The sequence below is a fragment of the Nyctereutes procyonoides genome, unplaced genomic scaffold (genome assembly GCF_905146905.1).
Source record: "Nyctereutes procyonoides isolate TBG_1078 unplaced genomic scaffold, NYPRO_anot_genome, whole genome shotgun sequence".
Taxonomy (NCBI): domain Eukaryota; kingdom Metazoa; phylum Chordata; class Mammalia; order Carnivora; family Canidae; genus Nyctereutes; species Nyctereutes procyonoides.
In genome coordinates, this window is record NW_026575131.1 from 49,330,107 (window position 1) to 49,351,202 (window position 21,096).

The window sequence follows — 21,096 nt, forward strand, 5'->3', positions numbered from 1 at the left end:
GGGACACCAATAGGAAGGCTCACTACAGCATTATTTCTGCAATCAAAAATTGGAACCAAATGTTCATCAAAACAACCTGCTGGGGGCGCCTGGGTGGCCAGGTGGTTGAGCATCTGTCTTCAGCTCAGGGTGTGATACTGGAGTCTTAATATCAAGTCCCGCATCAGGCTCCCTGCATGGAGAAGGCCTGCTTTTCCCTCTGCTTATGTCTCTGTCTCTCTCTGTGTGTCTCTGATGAATAAATAAATCTTTTTTAAAAAGCAGCCTGCTGGAATAATTATAGCCTATTCATACCACGAACAATACTGAGCAGAGATTTTCTTAAAACTGTTTTTAACTATTTTTTTTACAACAAAATGCAGTGAGAAATACACTTTTTATTGTGAACTAGAGGTACTTTCCAAAGACACCTCCACAATAGGCCCAAGCCCACATGTTCTACATACAATTCTTTGTACATGACCGGGAAAATCCTTCGCTTGCCTGACAATCTTTGACCCCTCCCCCTTGAACCTAGACAACGTTATGATTGGCTCCACCAATAGAATAGAGCAGAAATGATGTCATGTGACTCCTGAGATTCTGTCATAAAAACATCATGCACTTTAGCCCCCTGCACGTGGGACCCAGCTACCATGTTGTGAGGAAGCTCAAATTGGTTCACACCGAGAAAGCACTTGGTAGAGGATACTCGGCCAATAGCCCAGCTGAGACTTCAGCCAGCATCAATGATGAGACATGAATGAAGGGAGAGGCCTTCTGATGATTCTGGTAGCCAGGCATCAATTCATTCAACTTCAAATTCTTCCCAGCTGAGGCTGCAGAAAGCGTGAAGCAGAGACAAGCCATCTCCACCATGCCCTGCTCAAAATCTTTTTTTTTTTCTTTTTGCAAAATTTTGTGTAAATTCTAGTTAACATACAGTGCAATATTGGCTCAGGAGTAGAATTCAGTGGTTCATCACTTACATACAACACCCAGCGCTCATCACAAGTGCCCTCCTTAATACCCACCACCCATCTGGCTCATCGACCCTCCATTGACCTTCAATTTGTTCTCTATAGTCAAGAGTCTCTTATGGTTTGTTTCCCTCTCTCTCTTTTCCCCCTTCCCATATGTTCATCTGTTTTGTTTCTTCAATTCCACATATGAGTGAAATCATATATTTGTCTTTCTTGAACTTATTTTGCTTAGCATAATAGCCTCTAGCTCTATCCACATCATTGCAAATGTCAAGATTTCATTCTTTTTGGTGACTAAGTAATATTCTATTGTATATACATACACCACATCTTCTTTATCCGTTCATCTGTCCATGGACATTTGGGCTCTTTCCAGAGTTTGGCTATTGTTGATAACCAAAATCTTTTTTTTTTTAAGATTTTATTTATTTATTCATGAGACACACACACACACACACACAGAGGCAGAGACATAGGCAGAGGGAGAAGCAGGCTCTCTGTGGGGAGGGCCCGATGTGGGACTCAATCCCAGAATCCCAGGGTCACGACCTGAGCCAAAGGCAGATGCTCAACCACTGAGCCACCCAGGTGCCTGATAACCAAATTCTTGATTTACACGCTCTATGAGCATAATCAAAGTGGTTGTTTGGGCAAGGTTTGTTGCATTATTTGCAACTGGAACACCAGTATATACGTCCATGTATATGTGATAGAAATAAAAGTTTTACCAAAAGATACTTATCCTTACTACATGTGATGCAACCTGATATATTTTTAAAGATTTTATTTTATTTATTTATTCATGAGATAAACACAGACAGAGGCAGAGACATAGGCAGAGAGAGAAGCAGGATCCATGCTGGGAGCCCGATGCAGGACTCGATCCCGGTACCCCAAAGGCAGACACTCAACCACTGAGTCACCCAGGTGCCCCTGTCACAAGTTTTTAAATAAACAATTTTTCAACAATTTTTTTTAATTTTTATTTATTTATGATAGACATACAGAGAGAGAGACAGGCAGAGACACAGGCAGAGGGAGAAGCAGGCTCCATGCACCGGGAGCCCGATGTGGGATTCGATCCCGGGTCTCCAGGATCGCGCCCTGGGCCAAAGGCAGGCGCCAAACCGCTGCGCCACCCAGGGATCCCCTAAATAAACAATTTTTGAAATAAAAAGTTTTCTATGAACGATTCTTCCCTTCTTGTAAACCTGAAAATAAATAAATGCTAGTTGTAACCCACCTCATTGACTTCCTGATTCAATAATGGGTCCCATGACCCATAGTGTGAAAAACAGCTACCCAGCATGTACAGTAAATCTCCAGGGATGCACGTGGAAACACCTGGAAAGTGTGAAGTTGAGGGAGAAAAGTTGCAAACCAATACTTTCCAAATACCATTAAACCGTTTAAAAATATATGTTGCAGGACGCCTGGGTGGCTCAGCGGTTGAGCGTCTGCCTTTGGCTCAGGGCATGATCCCAGATCCTGGGATCGGGTCCCACATCGGGCTCCCAGCATGGAGCCTACTTCTCTCTCTGCCTGTGTCTCTGTCTCTCTCTCTGTGTCTCTCATGAATAAATAAATAAAATCTTTTTTTTTTAATTTTTAAATTTATTTATTTATGATAGTCACAGAGAGAGAGAGAGGAAGAGACATAGGCAGAGGGAGAAGCAGGCTCCATGCACCGGGAGCCCGATATGGGATTCGATCCCGGGTCTCCAGGATCGCGCCCTGGGCCAAAGGCAGGCGCCAAACCGTTGCGCCACCCAGGGATCCCAATAAATAAAATCTTTTTAAAAAATAAAAATATATCTTGCATATTGTTTTCAAGACTCCAGGTAAGTAGCAAATACATCAAGTTTGGTCCTGGAAGAATAAGTTAATTTCCAAATAATTGTTACTCCTGAGAAGGGTGGGGAGGGAAGGGGTGGCATTTGTACGTGGAGGCCTTACTCGTTATTGGAGGCTTTCATAGTAGGGGGCAAGTCTTATTAAAAGGAGTTAAAAAAGGGGGATCCCTGGGTGGCTCAGCAGTTCAGGACCTGCCTTTGGCCCAGGGCCTGATCCTGGAGTCCCGGGGATCGAGTCCCACATCAGGCCCCTGCATGGGGCGTGCCTCTCCCTCTGCCTGTGTCTCTGCCTCTCTCTGTGTGTGTCTCTCATGAATAAATAAATAAAGTCTTTAACAAATAAATAAATAAAAGGAGTTAAAAAAATAAATAAAATAAAAGATCTGAAGGTGGGTACCTGAGGGGAGGGGAATGGAAGGATGGGTAAAATAGGTGAAGGGGGTTAAGATGTACAAACTTTAAAATAAAGTTAGAGGGAAGACTAGTAACAGCATAGGGAACATAGTCAATAATATTGTAACAACATTGTATGGTGACAGATGGTGACTACACTTACAGTGGTGAGCATTTTGCAATGTATGTAATTGTTAAATCACTACGTTGAACACCTGAAACTAATAGAATATTGTTATGTCAACTATACTTCCATTTAAAGAAACAATCTGAAGCAATCTAGTCAACGTGTTAATATCTGTTAACTCTGGGTGATGACATATGTGACTGTACTCATCTGCCCTTGCAAAATAATTCATTAACACTGTAAATGACAATGTCTAAAGCAATGCTCTAGGATACATAAGAACCTAACACAAGTGGGGGGAGGAGCTCTGGCGGGGGTGGAGGGCATGGGAGACAGGTGGTTGTATGACTGCTCACTGTAGTCTTTTTTGTTGCTTGTATTTTTATTTTTTTCACTTACAAAATATAATAAATCTACAGGGAAGTATGCAGCCCACACATACACAGCTTACAGAATAATTTTAACTCCGGCACCACCGTAGCCCAGATCAAGAAATAACATTAAATACAGTCCACTTGGAGAAGAGCAAACAACGGGAATGTCCAGCTCGGTGACCTGTTACCAAGTGACCCTCTTCCCCCCGCCACATCTGGACGCGCCCTCATCCCCACCAGAAGTGTCCCATCTTGGTTTCCAGAATGATGGCTGCCTTGCTTTTACCGTTTACCCCTAAAGGTGTGCATCCATAATGACACCAGGATTTTTCTACTTTACATAAAAAGAACAATTTGTGTAAACTTTACACAATGAAAAACATTCCCTTATGCACAGGAACCACTTGGGTCCTGCTTCCTTTCTTGCAAATGATGTCCCTGAGAATCACCCATGTTGAGGTCACACCCAGCTGTAATTTCTGCCCTTGCATTCCTGTGTAGCATTCTGTTTGTTGAAACATCAAAACAGGTCTCCATTCTGCTGTGAATGGACTTGGGATGCCAGCTGTTTCCAGTTTGGGATGGACATAAATGATATATATATGGTGCGACTATAAATTATAAATAAATAAATAAATTCTCCAGGCTTCCTAGTTCACAATTCGTCTGTGGGTGTGAGATAAAATATACAGAACATAAAACATATCATTTTGGTAATTTTCAAGTGGATTGCTCAGTGCTATTAAGCACATTCACATTGTTGTCCGACCATTATCACCATCCATCTCCAGAACTTTTTCATCTTCTCACACAGATTCTCTGTCCCCATTAAACGCTAACTCTCATTCTTTGTCTCCTCTGTCCCTGCCAACCACCATTCTACTCTCTGTCTCTATGAATTTGGCTATTCCAAAGACCTCATATAAGCAGAATCACATAAAATATGTCCTCTTGTGACTGGCTTATTTCACTCATCGTAATGTCTTCCAGGTTCATCCGTGTTGTATCATGAGACAGAACTTCCCTCCTTTTTTTTTTTTAAGATTTTATTTATTTATTCATGAGAGACACAGAGACATAGGCAGAGGGAGAAGCAGGCTCCACGCAGGGAGCCCGATATGGGACTTGATTCCAGGACCCTGGGATCACATCCTGAGCCAAAGGCAGGTGCTCAACCGCTGAACCACCCAGGTGTCCCCGAATTTCCTTTCTTTTTAAGGCAGAAATCCTGTTTTCAAAAACCCTGTTTAATTGCTACCCCATGGTTAAATATTTTAAATATTTTTAAATATGAATAATTAAATTAGGGGTGCCTGGGTGGCTCAGTGGGTGAGCATCTGCCTTTGGCTCAGGTTATGATCTGGAGGTCCTGGGACTGAGCCCTGCTTTCAGGGAACCTACTTCTCCCTTGCCCTCTGCCACTCCCCCTGCTTGTGTTCTTTCACTCTCTCAAATAAATGTTTAAAAATTAAAAGGCACAAAGTAACAAAATGTTTACAATAAAATTTAAAATAAAATTTCTACAGAAATAGCTTAATCATACAACTTTAAATATTTTAAAGTAGAAATTTAAATATTTAAAATAATTGTCTTGGTGAGGCTTTAAATAATTCTTTAAAATAAAAATCTTGAGATCTTAAAAAAAATTTTTTTTATTATTTATTTATTCATGAGACAGAGAGAGAGGCAGAGACACAGGCAGAGGGAGAAGCAGGTTCCAGGTAGGGAGAGTGATGTGACTCCATCCCTGAGCCACCCAGGCGTCCCTTCAAAATCAAATTTAAAAGCACAAAGTAAAGCATAAAAATAAATATCTAATGTTATGTATGAACAATATTTGAGTATTTAAAATGGAATTTAAATATTTTAACGAACATCTTAAAAAGACTCTATATAGTTAAAATATAAAGTAATATGTAGATTGAACTTCAAACTGAAGCAATATTCAAATTTTTAAGTAATTTGAAATTTAGACATTTAAATTTTGAAAGAAATCAAATGCTACTTTAAATTTATAAAAGTAAAATTTGGTATGATTTTAAGAAATAGCTGCTAAAATAAAATTTTAAATTTTATTTAAAATAAATAAGAGATGAGATGTATAAAAAAATGTATGTTTGAGATGTATAAAAATACATTACCCCCTCCTCTCCCCTGCCTGGGGCTGGGGCACAGGGACGCCCCTCGCTCCGCCCCGGCGGCCATCGGACATCGCGCGCAGGCAGTGCGGTGGCCAGCCCGGCCGGCCCGCGAGGACCCCGCACAGCCAAGATGGCGGCGCCCGTGCGGCGGGCGCGCAGCCTGCTAGGGCTGCCGGCGACCCTGGGCCGCTGCTCCCGTGATTACCGGGCGCCGCCGCCCCCACGCCGCTTGCCAGGGCCCTGGTGGCCAGACCCGGACGACCCGCTGACCCCGCGCTGGCAGCTGGGTCCGCGCTATGCGGCCAAGCAGTTCGCGCGGCACGGCGCCGCCTCCGGGGTGGCCCCCGGTTCTCTGTGGCCGTCGCGGGAGCAGCTGCGCGAGCTGGAAGCTGAGGAGCGCGAATGGTGCCCGAGCCTCGCGGCCATGCAGGAGTCGCTGCGGGTGCAGCAGCTGGCGGCGGAGCAGAAGCGTCAGGCCAGGTGTGTGCGGTCGGGCAGGCGCGGGGCTGTGGGCGGAGGCCCTCCTGTGTGCAAGGCTTTCCCAGGTGCTGAGCACATAGCAGAGAACAAGATAATTTCAGATGGCAACAGTGAACCATTAGGAAGATAAAATTGGGTGGAAAATGTGTGTGCTGCAGAGCGACTCTGGTTTGTGAGACCTGGAAACTCTCTAAGAACTTGATCCTTAGGGACTTGACCAGACATAGCGATGGGGAGATCTTAGGGAGAGTGTTCTTGGTAGCAGGAACAGCTGGTGCAAAGGCCCTGAGGTAGGAATATGCTAAGGTCAGTGTGGCGGGGGACGAATGGGAAGTGTTGGGGCCTGGAATCAATGCAGAGGTTGGACTTGGAGGCAGGTCTTAAGCATTGGGCTTGAAAGAAGAACTCAAGACCAGGAAAGAAAGTCGGGATGCTGCCACTTCCGGGAGGGAGCAGGCCAAGTGTGCTCCTGGTTTTCATTGTTCTTGTCCTCGTAATAGCTGTAGGAGTACGAGAGCATCACCCTCATTTTAGAGATGAGAAACTGAGGCCTGGAAGTTTGGAGTCATTTGTCTAGTCACCCCATCAATGAACAGTGGAGCTAGAATGTGAACCTCAGTCTCTGCCCCATCCCAGCTGGATAACCCTGCTGTGGGGCTTTAGATCTTTCAGCTTCATGTTTCTAATCCTCAAAATGGGGACTGTGACTGGCACCCACAAACTCACAGAATTGGAAGGAAAGATCCAATCCATTTCTTGCCTTTACAACTGGGCCTGGCATACAGGAGGTGCTCAGCGATGTCTGCAGGATGAGAGTGTGCTGTGGGAAAGGCCATATGGTGTGCAGCTCTGGGATGGCTCAGTAGACAGCTCAGTGAAACACTGAGTTGACGTGAGGTCTCCCCTGAGGGGTTTAGTGCTCTTGTGCTCAGGGTCATACACAAGTTAATCCACCTCTCCTGCCTGTTACTTCGCTTGTCAAGGACTTTTCCTGACAGTTTTAACAACCCCCGGAAGCCTTCCCAGTTTTTCATCTGAGTTAGGGGAATCAGAATGTGGGCAGACTAGGGGTGGGCTGTGGTTGGATGGGTGCTCCTCTTCTGGCTGGCTCTTGCTATCTTCACCACTCTACCCTCCCCTGCAGGGAGCAGCTCATTGCAGAGCGCATGGCCAAGATGCCACAGATGATTGAGAACTGGCGGCGGCAGCAGCAGGAGCGCAGGGAGAAGGAACAGGCAGACAAGGAGCGGCGGGCCCGACTGCAGGCCGAGGCCCAGGAGCGCCTGGGCTACCACGTGGACCCGAGGAGTGCCCGCTTCCAGGAGCTGCTGCAGGACCTGGAGAAGCAGCAGCGCAAACGCCTCAAGGAGGAGAAACAAAGACAGAAGAAGGAGGCACGAGCTGCGGCACTGGCCACTACTATGGCCCAAGACTCTACAGCACCCAGCTCCTGAGCTAGCCTTTCCCAATAAAACCTGCCACCTGATGGCCCCAGCCCTGGAGAATTCTGTGTCCTCTCTCATCATGCCCCTTCCTCAGCGCCCCAACACCTGTGGCCAGGAGCCCCCCACCCTTCTGGGCTTGGCTTCCTTGGGGACTCTAGGCCATGCTAACTGGGGCTTCAGGGGAAGAAAAGGGGTTGCGGTGGGGGAAAATAATGCAGGAGCAGATGGCAGAAGAGAAGAAGGCTTCTGTTTACCAACATTAATCTCCAGTAATTAGCCAATTACTAGGGGGGGAAGTGTAGCCAAAACAGACTGTGGTGGTGATGGCGGGGGAGGGGGGGGCAGGGAGAAGCAGCCCTTCCAAGGCTAGGCTGGGGCCCACTGCCTGGGAATGAGACAGCCTCAGAGAGGGGTGTGAGACACTGGGAGCCCCAATCTGCAGAGGCCGACGGACCACTCTGCCCCCTCTCAGCACTGCCGTATCACCTGTGCCCAACTAGCCCCCAGACCCAGACGAGCTGGAACAGGAAGCCCCAGTAGGCACACACCACTGGACTGGCTTTTAAAACTTTATTCACTTCAAAACCTTTATCAGAGACACAGTTCTGTCCTAGGGTGGGGGGTGGCCTCGACCTCCAGAGCAGCTCTGTTGTTACCCCTCCCCAGGCAGAACTAAATCAGGCCGCCTCCTCCCCAGCAAAGGGATGCAGGCCAGAGCCCAAGGCCAGACTGGAGAGAGGGTCCTTGGGCCTCTGAGTGCTCACCCCAAATGGAAAGGTCAGGCCACTTCAATGGAGGATCAAAGTTTGGGGCTCCAGCTTCCCCTCACCCTGGAAGAAGGCGGGGAGGTCTCCGGAGCTCTTCAGGGGGAGGGGGAAGCAAGCAGCCGCCTCTCCATCTGGCTGCAGGGAGCTGGGACAGAGGCCAAGAGGGGCCCATCTGTCGCCTCCAGTCCTGCCAGTTTCTTAGAGCAGGCAGGGCTGGGGCGGGGGATGGGGGACAGCTGTCTGGCCTGGGTCTTCTCAGGCCAAGATGGGAATGGGGGCCACTTTAGGAAGGTGGGAAATTTTTTTTTTAAGGTTTTTGATTTTTTTTCCACTTCTTAAATAAACATGAATATATATATATTTTTTTCTTTTATAAAACTTTTGTGGAGTTGAGGGGTGGGGAGATGGGGGGGGCTGGCCTCCCTGCATCACTCGTCATCAAAGTTCTGACTCAGGAGGAAGTTGGCAGCCAAGTTCTCGTTTTTTTCACAAGCGAAGTAGGCCTGGATCACCAGGCTCTCTGGGAAGCCCAGGGCCTTCAACTGTGGGAAGATGGGTAGGTATAAGCAGGGGCTGGGGGCCCTGCCCACTAGGAAGGACACCCCACAGCCAGGCCTCTTACCCTCTCTATAGCTTCTTTCTCCTGTGGTGTCACCTGGATGTAGTTCATCTGTGGAGCCTCCTCCCCTATGGCGCCCACCTCCCCCTCCACATCTGAGATGTCTGCCAGCTCCCCGGGGGGCTCATTCAGCATCTGGATGAACTGCTCCTGGTGCCGACTAATTTGCTGTGGGAGACAAAGGGGAGGGGACTGTGACCCACAGCCCTTGGTGCCCATCCACCCCTGCCAGGTCCGTATCCTAGCCGCTTTTTCTTTCACTCGGCAAATATTCAGAGGGTGCCTAGTCTAACCAAACAGCAACATTGTGGATACAGGCCTTATCCTGGTGGAACTGAGATTCTGGCATAGGGAACGCAGGCTATTATAAAGAAGCAAATAGGTAATTATTTAAAATATAAATAGTGGGCCTGGCATATAGTAGGCAAAAAACTGGACTAGAAAAAACACTGCAGGCCAGGAAAAGAGGGACCTGTGATCTGTAGGATAGGAAGTTTCCTCCAGATAGAACAGTAAGGGCAAAGGCCTAGAGACAGAAATGCACCTGACAAATCCCAGAAACAGAAGATCTGTGTGTCAGGAACAAAGTAAACAAGCAACAGAAGGGGAACAAAAAAGAAAGGAAGGCCAAGACCACACCTTTCTCTAGTGCCTTCTAGTATGATGGGACACCACGGTGATGGTTAAATAGAGAAAGACAAGATCCATGTACATTTTAAAAAGACTAACTTGTGGGTGTTGCATACCTGGGGCTTCTAAAACTCTCTACAACTCTATTTTTATGTACATCTGACTTTAACTTCACAGCAAAACATGTTTTTTCAGGAATCTGGCTCCTGGTGGAAAATGGACCATGGCAGGTGTGCAGAAGCCAAGGCCTGGGTACTGGCTGCCAGGGAACCAGGTGGGAGAAGAGGTGGCAGCCACGGAGGTTGAATGCAGGGCTGGGCTGAGTGAGATGTTCTGGCAAGATAGGTGATGGATGACCCCAGCAGGGGCATAGGGCCTGTGGCTGAAGCAACCCCAGGCTGGTCTTTGTAGGCATGGGGAGGCCTGGGAAGAGGATCAGCTCTGAAATCTTAGACCTCTAGAAAGCATTTTCACGGGTCCGTCAAGTCAGCCATGGATTTGGAGGTTTGGGTCAGTTACGTCAATCTGGGGGGAACACCATCACTCAAGATGATATGCAGGGAACACTAAAAAGAAATGAAAAATAAAGGTGTTCAGCCTGTGTGCTGTCACACCTGAGAACGTAAGGAGGAGGAGCCAACAAAAGAGACTGAGAAGTGAAGAACAGCGGCAGACGACAGGCCCTAAAGCAGGAGAGTCATGCCTTTACAGAGGATCTAATAAACCCTGTCACATGGAAGGGCCACTGCCCCTCTGCACAGGAAACTTCAAGGGCAGGATGAAGCCTTGCTGAGCACAGGAGTCCCAGAGCCAACTGGGACACAATGATCTTGGGTAGTGCTTATGGGTAATCCCATGGACACCTATGATGCACTAACCGTACACGAGGCTAAGACAGGGCAAAAAGACCCAGAAGGTAGAGCAAGGGACCCAGAGGCAGACACAAACTATGCCAACTGCCAGAATGCTCCAGACCTCTGGCAACTTCCTCTGTGAGAGATGATGACAACAGCACCCATTCCTCACAAGGTGTTTGAGAAAATTACATAAAACCAGGCAGATCATTAGATTGTACGGAGCATCAGGGAGTTGTTAGTCTGTTTTCCAAATACAGTGGGGCTCCTACATACCACACTAGGCCAGACTAGCTCTCTGAGGCTGTGGTACCCAGAGGGGAGTAGAGGTGGTGCCCGCCCTGGCTCCCTCTACCCCCAGGGCCGCACCTGCAAAAGCTGAGGATTCTCTTGGCCCAGCTGCTGGAGCAGGGCAGGCAGTAGTGCCGGGTTCTGCTGAATCACCTGCCGCATATTCTGGAACTGGGGCTGGTCCCGCAGGAACTCCAGGGGGTTCTCTCCTGCTGGCAGGAGAAAGGTGTGTAGTCAGACACCACACTGGACTCCCAGAAGTTTGGGGGCAGGGAGTCAGATGCCTTGACAGCAGACACCCCACATGTACATCTCCCAATTCACTCAGCAGACACCCCACATGTACATCTCCCAATTCACTCACCTCCTTCTGTGGCTGGCTGCTCCGACACCTGGCTCTCCTGGACAGAACCATGTTCTGGCTCGGGACTCCCAGGAATTCCCTGTCAGGGGTCCTATTTAGTTCTAACGCATAGACTGCCCACTGCCTCCCTTCTGCATGTTCAGCCCTGGCAGAAGACAGGTGAAGCCTTGGCCCTGCCCTCCACAGGCCCACCCCACCATTCATGCCCAGGCTCTTACAGGAAGACTTTCCCGGTGGGAATCACAACCCAAAGTCTTCTGAGGACAAAGTTTTGCCTCTCTGACCACCCATCACAGCATGTAAGCCCATGTACTCCCTTGAGGCCTCCCTAGGAGGCAGCAGCCCCACCTCACCGTGAGTAGATACTCCACGGCTCGGTGGGGGTTGTTGTAGCTGGCTCTCAGGGCGGCCACGACCCGCTCCCTCTCATAGCCCATGGACATGATCTCTGTCAGCATCGTCTCATACTCAGAACCAGTCACTGTGGAGGGAGCAGCAAGGTCTGGGTCACCAAGGAGGGAGAAGGGCAGTTCCCAGGCCCCCCACACCCACACAAGGCCCCACAGCTGGCTGGGGCACCCAACTGCTTCTGCCCCAGGGACCACCCACCCACCTAGTGTGGATGCCGCATCTTCCTCTCGCCCGCTGCTACCTGAAGAAGGAACAGAGCTGCAAATTCAAGAGAGAGAAATCGGACCCTGGCTTCTGGCGGCTTGCCCTCCCCCAGGTATGTGGAAACTTGTATGTGTCAAAATGTGCTGGGAAGACAGGGCCCAAGCTGGGGCTTCTGCTCCCTGGCCTTACCCTGACACGGACTCCGGGGATGTCGTGGGGACTGATTCCTCCGATGGGCTCTTGTCCTCTCTGGCAGTAGGTGGGGGATGGGACATGCCTGAGGCAGGGGCCGGAGGGAAGGATGTGGAGGACTCCGGGGCACCAGTGGGTGAGGCCTCTGGGGGTACTGAGGTGCCTGGGCTAGTTTTGGCCTGTGACACCCAGAAAAAGGAGCAGGCATCAATATCCCTATCTAGCCCCAACATCCCATTCCGTCTCAGCCCCGCCCTATTCATAGCTAATCTCTCCTGGGCACACAGGCTCTTTGTCAGCTCCCCAGCTAATTCACTCACCCTCCCAGCCAGCACACTTCACCCACCTTGGTCACCATAACGACCACGAAATTCTTCTCATCAATGCGATAGTCCCTGATGGGAACGTCATCACTCAGGATCTTGCCAGCATAGATGAGTTTCTGTCCAGCCACAGGGAAGGCATCACGACCCTTCTCAGCTTCTATTTTCTCCTTTAGCACCTTCACCTGGAAGGAGAGGAACACTCATTGCAAACCTCAAGACTCTTTCTTGATGGGGGGACGGGCAGAGGAAGGGACTGCAGACCTCAATGGCAGAGAAGCTAAGCTTCATAGTCAAGCATGCCAGATCCCACTATTCAACGAAGTATTTACCTAACCCTTATTACACGCCAGGTGCTGTTCTAGGAATTGAGCACATAACATAGAAAGGAACAAAACTCAACATAATTCCCTGCATCTGTGAAGGTAACACTAATGCAAGGAAAAGTGAAAACAAATACAACCTCAGACAACGTAAAATGTGATGAAAAGTAAAACAAAAAGGAAACGAGATTCCTCATTCCACACTGCTGACAGTGCTGTTTGCCAAAAACATCTTATACAGACAGGACTAACATAAGTGTGTACGTACCGCTTTTAAAGCTTCACTACTGCATGAAGTAGATATCATTACCCCAGTTTTATATTTGAGGAAACAGGCACAGAGAGATTAAGTAGCTTGCCCAAAGTCAAACAGTTGGCATGATCAAAAAATATGAGTGTTTCCTTTTCTACAAAACGTAGAGTTCAATGTCTCCATGAGGTAGTTGTGCAAAGCGCCAAACACACATTCAATGTCTGTTGGGTCCTAAACCTCTTTTCAGCTAAAAACGCAGTGCAATGTTTAGACCACGGGCTCTCACATGAGACAAAAATCAAATTTGAAACCCCGTCTGCCATTACTTGCTGTATGTGACCGTAGCAAAGTTCTCTTATTTCTAAATTCCCACATCTGTAAAACGGAGTGAGTCAAGAGTGCTCAAATGATGTCTGTTTTGCAACTTTAGTAAGATAACACAAAATTGCTCCGCTGCTGGTAAAGAACAAACCGCCAGCACAGACCACTGAAAAATCAGGCCGTTTATTATCATTATCATCGTCACTGGCGTCACCACTCCCAAATGTGGCCACCAACGTCCCGAGAAGACGCCTGCAAAGCTGGGAACTCGGAGGCCCGGTCCCGGAGAGCGTGGCCGGGCCGGGAATCTGAGCCTTCGGCTCCCGCGACCCGCGAGGGCGCTGACATTGGAGCCGGGCCTGATGGGTGCCCCGGGGGTGGGGCCTAGTCTGGAGACCGGCCCTTGAGCGCCATCAGCACAAGTCGCCGGGGGCTGGGCCCAGAACCACAGGGAGGTTCGGGAAAGACAGGCAGGCTGGGACGGGTGGGCAGAGCCCTGCCCGCGCTGTCCTCCCCGCCCCTCCAGTCGGGATCCCGTCCTCCCCGCCCCCACCCCATCCCCCGGCACCCGTCGTTCCCGCCCCCGGGCTCCGGTCCAGCTCCCACCGTCTCGTCAGGCTCCATGCGGATTTTGAAGGTCTGCTGCTGCAGCGTTTTGAGCGTGATGGTGACGGCCATGGCGGGGCCCGAGCGACGCGGCGGCCCCGGGATCCTCACACAACATGCAACTCACGCCGCCGCCATCTTAGCGCCCAGCCGCGCCGCGAGCCGACCGCTTCCGGGGCAGGAGGTGCGCACGCCGACCACCAGAGCACGTGACCTCCTCCCCCCCTTAGCTTTGGTGGGCATGCGCGAGAGGCTTTTGGCCAGGCATGCGCAGAGTAAACTCGGCTCCCGGAGGCAGCTTCTCATTCAGCACGCATATACGTCACGTGGCTCCCTGAGAGTGACGCCATGCCCGCTAGCGGTGACGTCATACGGCCACAAAATGGCTCCAACGTCCCCCACTTTCATGATCTTGAGTTTGTTGATTACATCGAACAAAAATTTTCATATACTTGTTGTAGACATTTGTATTTCTTGTACAAAGGCTTTTTTTGTCTCCCAAATGACTTTTGTTCTAGTGTGGCTACCCTCAAAGGAACCCTTCCTCGAGAACTGGGAAAAAACACTCAAAAGGTCACCAACAATTAGTTTAAAAAATGAAGGATTAGTTGGCTGAAGGTGAAGATGGTGCTTTGGGGGACTGGATGGTGGCAAGGCAGAGTTCTCTCCCAGTTACTGGGTGGAGGCCCTTCCATCCAGAACTGACCATTACCTGCCTCCAAAACTTTTTTTTTAAATTTCTTTTTTTATTTATTTATGATAGTCATACAGAGAGAGAGAGAGAGAGAGAGGCAAAGACACAGGCAGGGGGAGAAGCAGGCTCCATACACCGGGAGCCCGACGTGGGATTCGATCCCAGGTCTCCAGGATTGCACCCTGGGCCAAAGGCAGGCGCCAAACCACTGCACCACCCAGGGATCCCTCCAAAACTCTTTATAGTTTCTCACTCAACATAAGCCCTGCACCAGGGAGTTACCGGACACCTCACCCATTGCCCAACTGTAACCAGGTCCTGCTGTTTTTCCCTTCACAGCAGGCAGAGTCTATAAGTTCCCACCACAGTAGGCCAGGCTGTTGAGGGCTTTTTGTCTCTCTCCTGTAACAAAGGACATAAGTTCCAGGCCACCTGCTGGACTTCAGTGGCAGCCATAGTAGACCCCAAAAGAGATGGGCTCTAAAAAACCTAGACCTTGTTGGCCTGTCATCTCTGCACCTTCCTTGAGGCCATCTCTTTCCAAGAATTCAAGGATTACCAACATGCTAGATCTACCATATCTGAACCTATATTCTTGATTATAAAAGGAGTAACTTAATTAACCCTGACTGGTATTAAGAATACTTGTTTAAAATAGTCCAATCATCCTAGTCTTGCTCTTTTAACAGTCAAGAAGTATATACGGTTGAGTGTAAAACAGATCTCATGAAATGGTGCTATGGTGTGAGTTCATAGCCCTGCCCTACTCCTTACATTTTGGAGCTTAGCCTCATCAAACTGAATGGGGCAAACTCAAAACAAAGCTCAGTTTGGCACAAAGACTCAATGAGTAATATCTGGAGTCTTTGTAAAGGCGCTTAGAACACACTCTTCTCCCACTGGTTTGAGGTTGTGGGGGTAAGCAACAGACCCTGTAGCCTTAGGGGACATTCAACCAACACTTTAGCCAATGGAAAATGAGCCTTACTCGAGAGTCACCTCCCCCAGAAGGAGACACAGGAGGAAGACACAAAACTTAATTTAATAGAAATCTTGTTTGTAGTTCTTACATTCTCAGTGTGAGCCGAGCTGGAACCCGCTGCCCCACCCAGAAGTGGCCCAGTCCTGGGAGCAGGGAAGAAAGGGAGGTGGTAGGTGGGGATCAGAGCTCAGGCCCTAGGAGCCCTGTTCTTCCTCAGTGCTGGGGATGCCACCCTCTTCTGCACCCCCCCCCCCCGGGATCCAGGAAGGTGAGTGGATGGAATCTTAGGGCTGGGGCTTCTCTTCCACACTCCCCCTGCCCCCTCAGGTTGGAGGAGAACTAAGGGATCAGAGGAAAGAAGGGGACAGAGGAAGGCAAAGATGTCAATCAAGAAAGATGAGGATCAGGAACAAGGACTAAAGGAGAATCAAAGACAAAACACGTTTTTTTAAAAAAAAAAAAAAAAAAAAAAGAGGGGAGGAAACAAAACCAAAATCCACCCCAAATCAGAACCCGCCTGGAAAAAATGAAAGTTCTCCAGTCTCATAGAGACATTATTTGGCGCAGCCTGCTCTGCGGCGGGAGCGCTCAGGCCTCAGTCCAGCCCTAGAGGCAGCAGTGTAGCCCCTACAGCTCGTCCTTGGCCTGGCCAGCGGCAGCATCATCCTCTTCTTCTTCCTCCTTGTCATCCTCGTCCTCCTCATCCTCGTCCTTGTCTTCCTCATCTTCCTTGTCTGCCTCCTCTTCTTCCTTGCGCTTCTTGTCCTCCTCCTCCTCCTTTAGCCTCTGCTCCTCATCCTGCTTGTCCTTCATCTGCTTCTCTGCCGCCTGCACAGAAACCACACAGCTCAGGGCCCAGCCCCCCACCACCAGACCTGCCCACTCCCAAGCCCAGGACCAGACCCTGGTCCCACCTTCGTGACACCCCAGGTCTCATTTCCAAACTCCTCTGCATACGCCTCGTCGTTGGTGATGAGGAAGTTGTCAAAGATAGTGCCAGACTTGACCTGGAGGACAGGAGAGTGGATAGAGGGTGGTCAGGGTGGACACTTATGTCCCTGGCCTTGGACAAGCCCCCCCGCCATGTTCCCATGACAACTACACAATGCCCTTTGATTTCTACATCTGTAAAACAGGATCTCTCAATATCTTGTTCAAATGTTTTTCTGGCACCTACTACATGCCAGACACCATTCCAGACACAGATTGTTTACTAGTGAATAAAACTGACAAAATTTTAAAACATTTCATTTCAGAGGAACCATTTTTTTTCTAGTAGTCACATTTATTATTTACTTGACTTTTTTTTTTTTCCACTAGTAAGCTCTACTCCCAATGTGGGGCTTGAACTCATGCCTGTAAGATCAAGTGTTGCATGCTCTACCAACTAAGTCAGACAGATAATCTCATTAGAAAAATAGTGCCAGGGGTATCTAACCAACTTCTAACTGTTGAAGGCAGTTAAAAAGTTTGTTTGCATAAAGGAACTTAGAAAGGTATCTGGCACATAAGCTGAACCTCAAATTGGGTGCCGTGAGAACTCCATAAAAACAGACCAGATTATTATTCAAGAAAAGCACCAGTTTTGGCTCAGAGCTACCTGGGGTTGAACATTTATCATCCCTTTCCTCCTTAGTGACTCTCAACATTTGAAGTGCTCCATGAATCCCTTCTGTTTCTCACCTGCCAGAGATCTAAGCCCAGAACAGCAAAGTTTTCATAGGCATAGATGTTGCTATCAGGAGAGTACTCAGGGTTGTCGATCTCTGGGTGGATCCAAGTGCCCTTGTAATCTGGGTTGTCAATCTGCCGGGGCTTCCACTCGCCCTGCAGAAGGGAAAGGGAACCAGCGGTTGAGTGGAGGTCAGTGTGCTCCCCACTGTGCGCTCCCACCCTGCTCAGAGATCCAAGCTCACCTTGTACTCAGGGTTCTGAATTACAGGTGGTTCCCACTCTCCATCCATTTCTTCATCCCAGTCCTCTGGCTTTTTAGCATCAGGGTCAGGGATGTGCTCAGGCTTGTCCCAGTCCTGAGGGAACACAAAAAGGCCAGTCAACCCAGCTGTCCTCTACACCCTCCTCCACATGGGGAGCTTCTGCCCAAGCACCAACCTCAGGCTTGGAGTCTGTGGGGTCATCAATCTTGGCCCGCTCGTCCCAGTCTTCAGGCTTCGAAGCATCGGGATCCTTAATCTTCTTGGGAGGCAGGAAGTCCCAATCATCCTCCAAGGAGCCTGACTCCACCTGGCTGTTGTCAATCTTCACCTCATAGGTGTTATCGGGCCGCACAATCAGCGTATACAGGTGTGTGAATTCATCATCCTGAAGAGGGTGGGAGATGAGTGGCCCCGCCCATCAGGCTTGGCCTCTGAGGCTTCCCTATCAGCCACTTGTCACCACCCCCAGTCACACCTTGCAACGAATGTCCTTGTTGATCAGGACGTTCTTGCCCTTGTAGTTGAAGATGACATGAACCTTCTTGGTGCCGGGGCCACAGATATCCGGGCCTAGGTAAAAAGTGGGTTTAGTTAGAGCAAGAAACTGCCCACCACTGTAAAGCTCCCAACCTTTACAAAAGAAGGCCTGGTTCTTAAATGCAGATCTGTAAAGGGTTACAGGACAGGAATCATACCCTGACTGGTTCTAAGGAGCTGAAAGTGGAGCCTTTTAAAAAGGAAAAACAGAAAGAACAAAAAATAACCTCTGGAATTTAATGCCCTCACTGGAAATATCAGGAAAGAGCTACAGAAAATCCCGTGAACTACAAGTTTCAGACCAATAGTAACAATGCAATGTCCTCAGCCTTCCTTGCAAAAACAAGCCTTAACTACACAAGTATCTTCCCATGTTCTCAACACTACCTGTGGTGGCCCTTAAGGAACCCAGATTTAGGTCTCCTTCCAACTAATCAAAGGTCAGCGCCAGGGCGGGGTCCCTCACCAAACATGATGTTGTACTCAGAGTCTCCGTGCATGTCCGTCTGGTCCAAACCATCTGGAAATAGCTTCACGTAGCCGCCCCCACAGTCGATGTTTTGCTCATGTTTTACGGTGAACTGCACCACCAGTGTCTGGCCTTTGTTGCTGAAGGGCTCAAATCTGGCCGACAAAGCGTAAAAGCGGGCATCCTGGCTTGTCTGCAGCCCTAGCAGGAGACCATAGTGAGGTCATGGCTCAGCCCCAAGCTCCAGGGACCCTAAGCATTGGAGTCAAAGAAGACTGCCCCTTCCTCCCCATGCCCTGCTCATGGGGATACCCACGCTGTGTGGCATGCACGGCTTCCTCCAGGAAGTCCTCCTGAATCCCAACATCCACCCGTCCCAGGCTCTTACCTTTATCCTTCTCCTGGTCACCGTAGAACTTGCCGGAACTGAGAACAAATTTACCAAAATCTGACTTGTGTTTGGATTCGATCCAGCGGTCGGTCCACCCGTCTAGGGGATCAAAGGGGCAGGTCAGTGCGGCCGTACTGACCTCTCCACACAGAATAGCTATCTGCCAATGGCCTCAAGTTGCTGAAGACTGGAAAGGAGCTATCCCCTCACTGACCCCACCCCAACCTCTAGTTTGACATCTTCGATGGCTTAAGGGCTCCTCCGGCGAACCCTAACTCCCGCCGCGGGAGTCCGCTGTACCCTCGACGCTCCCCAGGGACATGGAAGGAAGGATCGCCTGCGGCTCTGGTCCCTGGAGGCCACCGTATTGGTCCTCTAAGCAGTAATTACAGGGGACAACGCAGATCTAGGCTGAGGGGCCGCCCTCGTCGTCGGGGCGGCCTCGAGACCGGGCCAGGCCTTACCTCCGTCCAGAAACTGCTCCTTGAAGTAGATGGCGGGTTCGGCAGCGGCCAGGCCGACGAGGCCGAGCAGCAGCGGTACGGGTAGCAGCATGGCGGGGCGAGGGGGCGGCGGCGCACGGGCCCTTTAAACCTCTCCTCCGGCGGCGGCTCTGCAGTAGGGACGGACGCTACCGCCGGCCGCGCGTTTTTATACCCTACCGCCCCTCAAACCAACCTGGCCCGGCCTCTTGTCCCGCCCTCCGCACCTTATCATTGGTCTGCGGCCACGACCCTGACTTTCCATTGGACCGCTGTCGTCTGAGCATGTTAGGCTGTGCCTCGGAACGCAGGGTTCCCAGATGGCCGATTTCTATTGGCTACACAACTGGCCAATGAAGGTCGACCACGCGTTGTGGGGGCCGCCCACCGGTGTGGTGGGGGCCTCGAGCCCCCTCTGCCCAGGTCATGTGACCAGACCTCGACCCACCCCCGCCCTTGCCCGCGCGCTTAGCTCCTGGACTGGGCGTTTAAAGAACGCGCGCCAGTGCCGGTGTCACCTCGCAGGACCTGGACCCCGCTCCAGCTCGCCCTCTTTCATCCCCTCTGCGGGGAGGTGTGGGCAAGGTTTTCCTAACCACTTTCTACTCTGCAGCTGGGGAGCCCCTATTCCCACACGCTCGCTCTCGATCTCGCCCTCCCCCGCCCCAGGCCAGGATGGGACAGAGGGCACCAGAATTCAGGGGCTGGGGCTCTGGATCTTCATTTCACTCCAGAGCCACAGCCTTGCAGGCTAGAGAGTTCAGTGCCAGCTCTCTCCTCTCTGGCCCCTAGTGGTCCCTAGTGCCGTGACAGCCTGTCAGACTGCTGTTGAGTGACTGAGACGAGTCATTTAGCCTCTGAAATCACAGGAGCCCCGAAGAGGCTAGGAGGAGCACCCTTGGCTAGGTGCCGTTCTACAGAGCCGCTTTCAAAACTGTTAGGGTTGTCCTGGGACAAAAGAAAGGAAACCTAGAAGACAAAGATGTGACTATAGGCTGTGGCTCCTAGAGTTTGGTAGCGTTGTTTGTCTGATTGCAGCCTCTCCTTTAAACCTTCCCTCAGCCGGTAAAGGGGTCGCTGCCTGTGGTTCTCCCACAAACGGCCTGACTTTTGCAATTAAACGGCTAAAGAGGAGAGGAGGGGGGTTCCGTTGAAGAAGAAAAAAATGAGACAGATGGTGGAGAAGATAAGGTCCGAGGGAGATGGGCAGGACCCCTGAGTCTAGAGGCTCAGAAGCCAGAGGCACGTGACTGACACCGTGTCCCTCCCCGCAAGCTGCAGGAAGCAGGAAGGCACTCTGGGGGTTTCCCAAACTAAGCAAACAGGCCCTGGACCTGGGAACTTGGAAGTGGACTGGGGAAGGGGGTGGAATCCTGGCAAAAAAGCAGGGAAGGCATGCTTCCCTGATAGTGGTGGGAACTCAGAAAAAAGAAGAATGAGGAGTCTTGGAGAAGTTGGGGTTCTGCCCCAGGCAGTATCCAGTATCACTCAACCTGCATGAGGAGCCAATCTGGGGTGACCACTCCAAGCCTGCCACTGACCCTCCCACCTTCCCTCCCTTCCACCATATGTCACGCATGCATGAGCTTGGTGCTTCCTGCTTGAGGGTAGACGCTGTAACTACCTTATTCACTTCATCCCCCAGTGTCTCTTGAAGCACTTGGCACAGAA

General features: G+C 50.1%; 3 protein-coding genes across 4 annotated transcripts; 1 reads left to right on the top strand and 2 right to left on the bottom strand.

Moving 5' to 3' along the window:
* Positions 1 to 5,863: 5,863 nt before the first annotated feature.
* Positions 5,864 to 7,827, top strand: GADD45GIP1 (GADD45G interacting protein 1). Its single transcript, XM_055343942.1, has 2 exons — positions 5,864 to 6,330; positions 7,475 to 7,827. The coding sequence occupies exons 1-2, from the start codon at positions 5,981 to 5,983 to the stop codon at positions 7,782 to 7,784; spliced, it is 660 nt and encodes a 219-aa protein (XP_055199917.1). The 5' UTR covers positions 5,864 to 5,980; the 3' UTR covers positions 7,785 to 7,827.
* A 504-nt stretch (positions 7,828 to 8,331) lies between these two features.
* Positions 8,332 to 14,113, bottom strand: RAD23A (RAD23 homolog A, nucleotide excision repair protein). 2 transcript variants are annotated; one of them, XM_055344219.1, is made up of 9 exons: positions 13,934 to 14,113; positions 12,454 to 12,615; positions 12,105 to 12,286; positions 11,914 to 11,969; positions 11,654 to 11,781; positions 11,301 to 11,379; positions 11,015 to 11,148; positions 9,165 to 9,329; positions 8,332 to 9,084 (listed from the first exon to the last, which is right to left on the bottom strand). In XM_055344219.1, the coding sequence occupies exons 1-9, from the start codon at positions 14,003 to 14,005 to the stop codon at positions 8,971 to 8,973; spliced, it is 1,092 nt and encodes a 363-aa protein (XP_055200194.1). In that variant the 5' UTR covers positions 14,006 to 14,113; the 3' UTR covers positions 8,332 to 8,970. The 2 variants fall into 2 exon arrangements, with proteins under 2 accessions (XP_055200194.1, XP_055200195.1); XM_055344220.1 differs by having other exon boundaries at positions 11,015 to 11,145; positions 13,934 to 14,112.
* A 1,537-nt stretch (positions 14,114 to 15,650) lies between these two features.
* On the bottom strand, positions 15,651 to 19,569 carry CALR (calreticulin). Its single transcript, XM_055344218.1, has 9 exons — positions 19,408 to 19,569; positions 18,941 to 19,042; positions 18,550 to 18,753; positions 18,022 to 18,116; positions 17,722 to 17,931; positions 17,526 to 17,639; positions 17,293 to 17,436; positions 16,524 to 16,616; positions 15,651 to 16,437 (listed from the first exon to the last, which is right to left on the bottom strand). Exons 1-9 carry the CDS (start codon positions 19,496 to 19,498, stop codon positions 16,237 to 16,239), a joined length of 1,254 nt encoding a protein of 417 aa, XP_055200193.1. The 5' UTR covers positions 19,499 to 19,569; the 3' UTR covers positions 15,651 to 16,236.
* Positions 19,570 to 21,096: the final 1,527 nt, after the last annotated feature.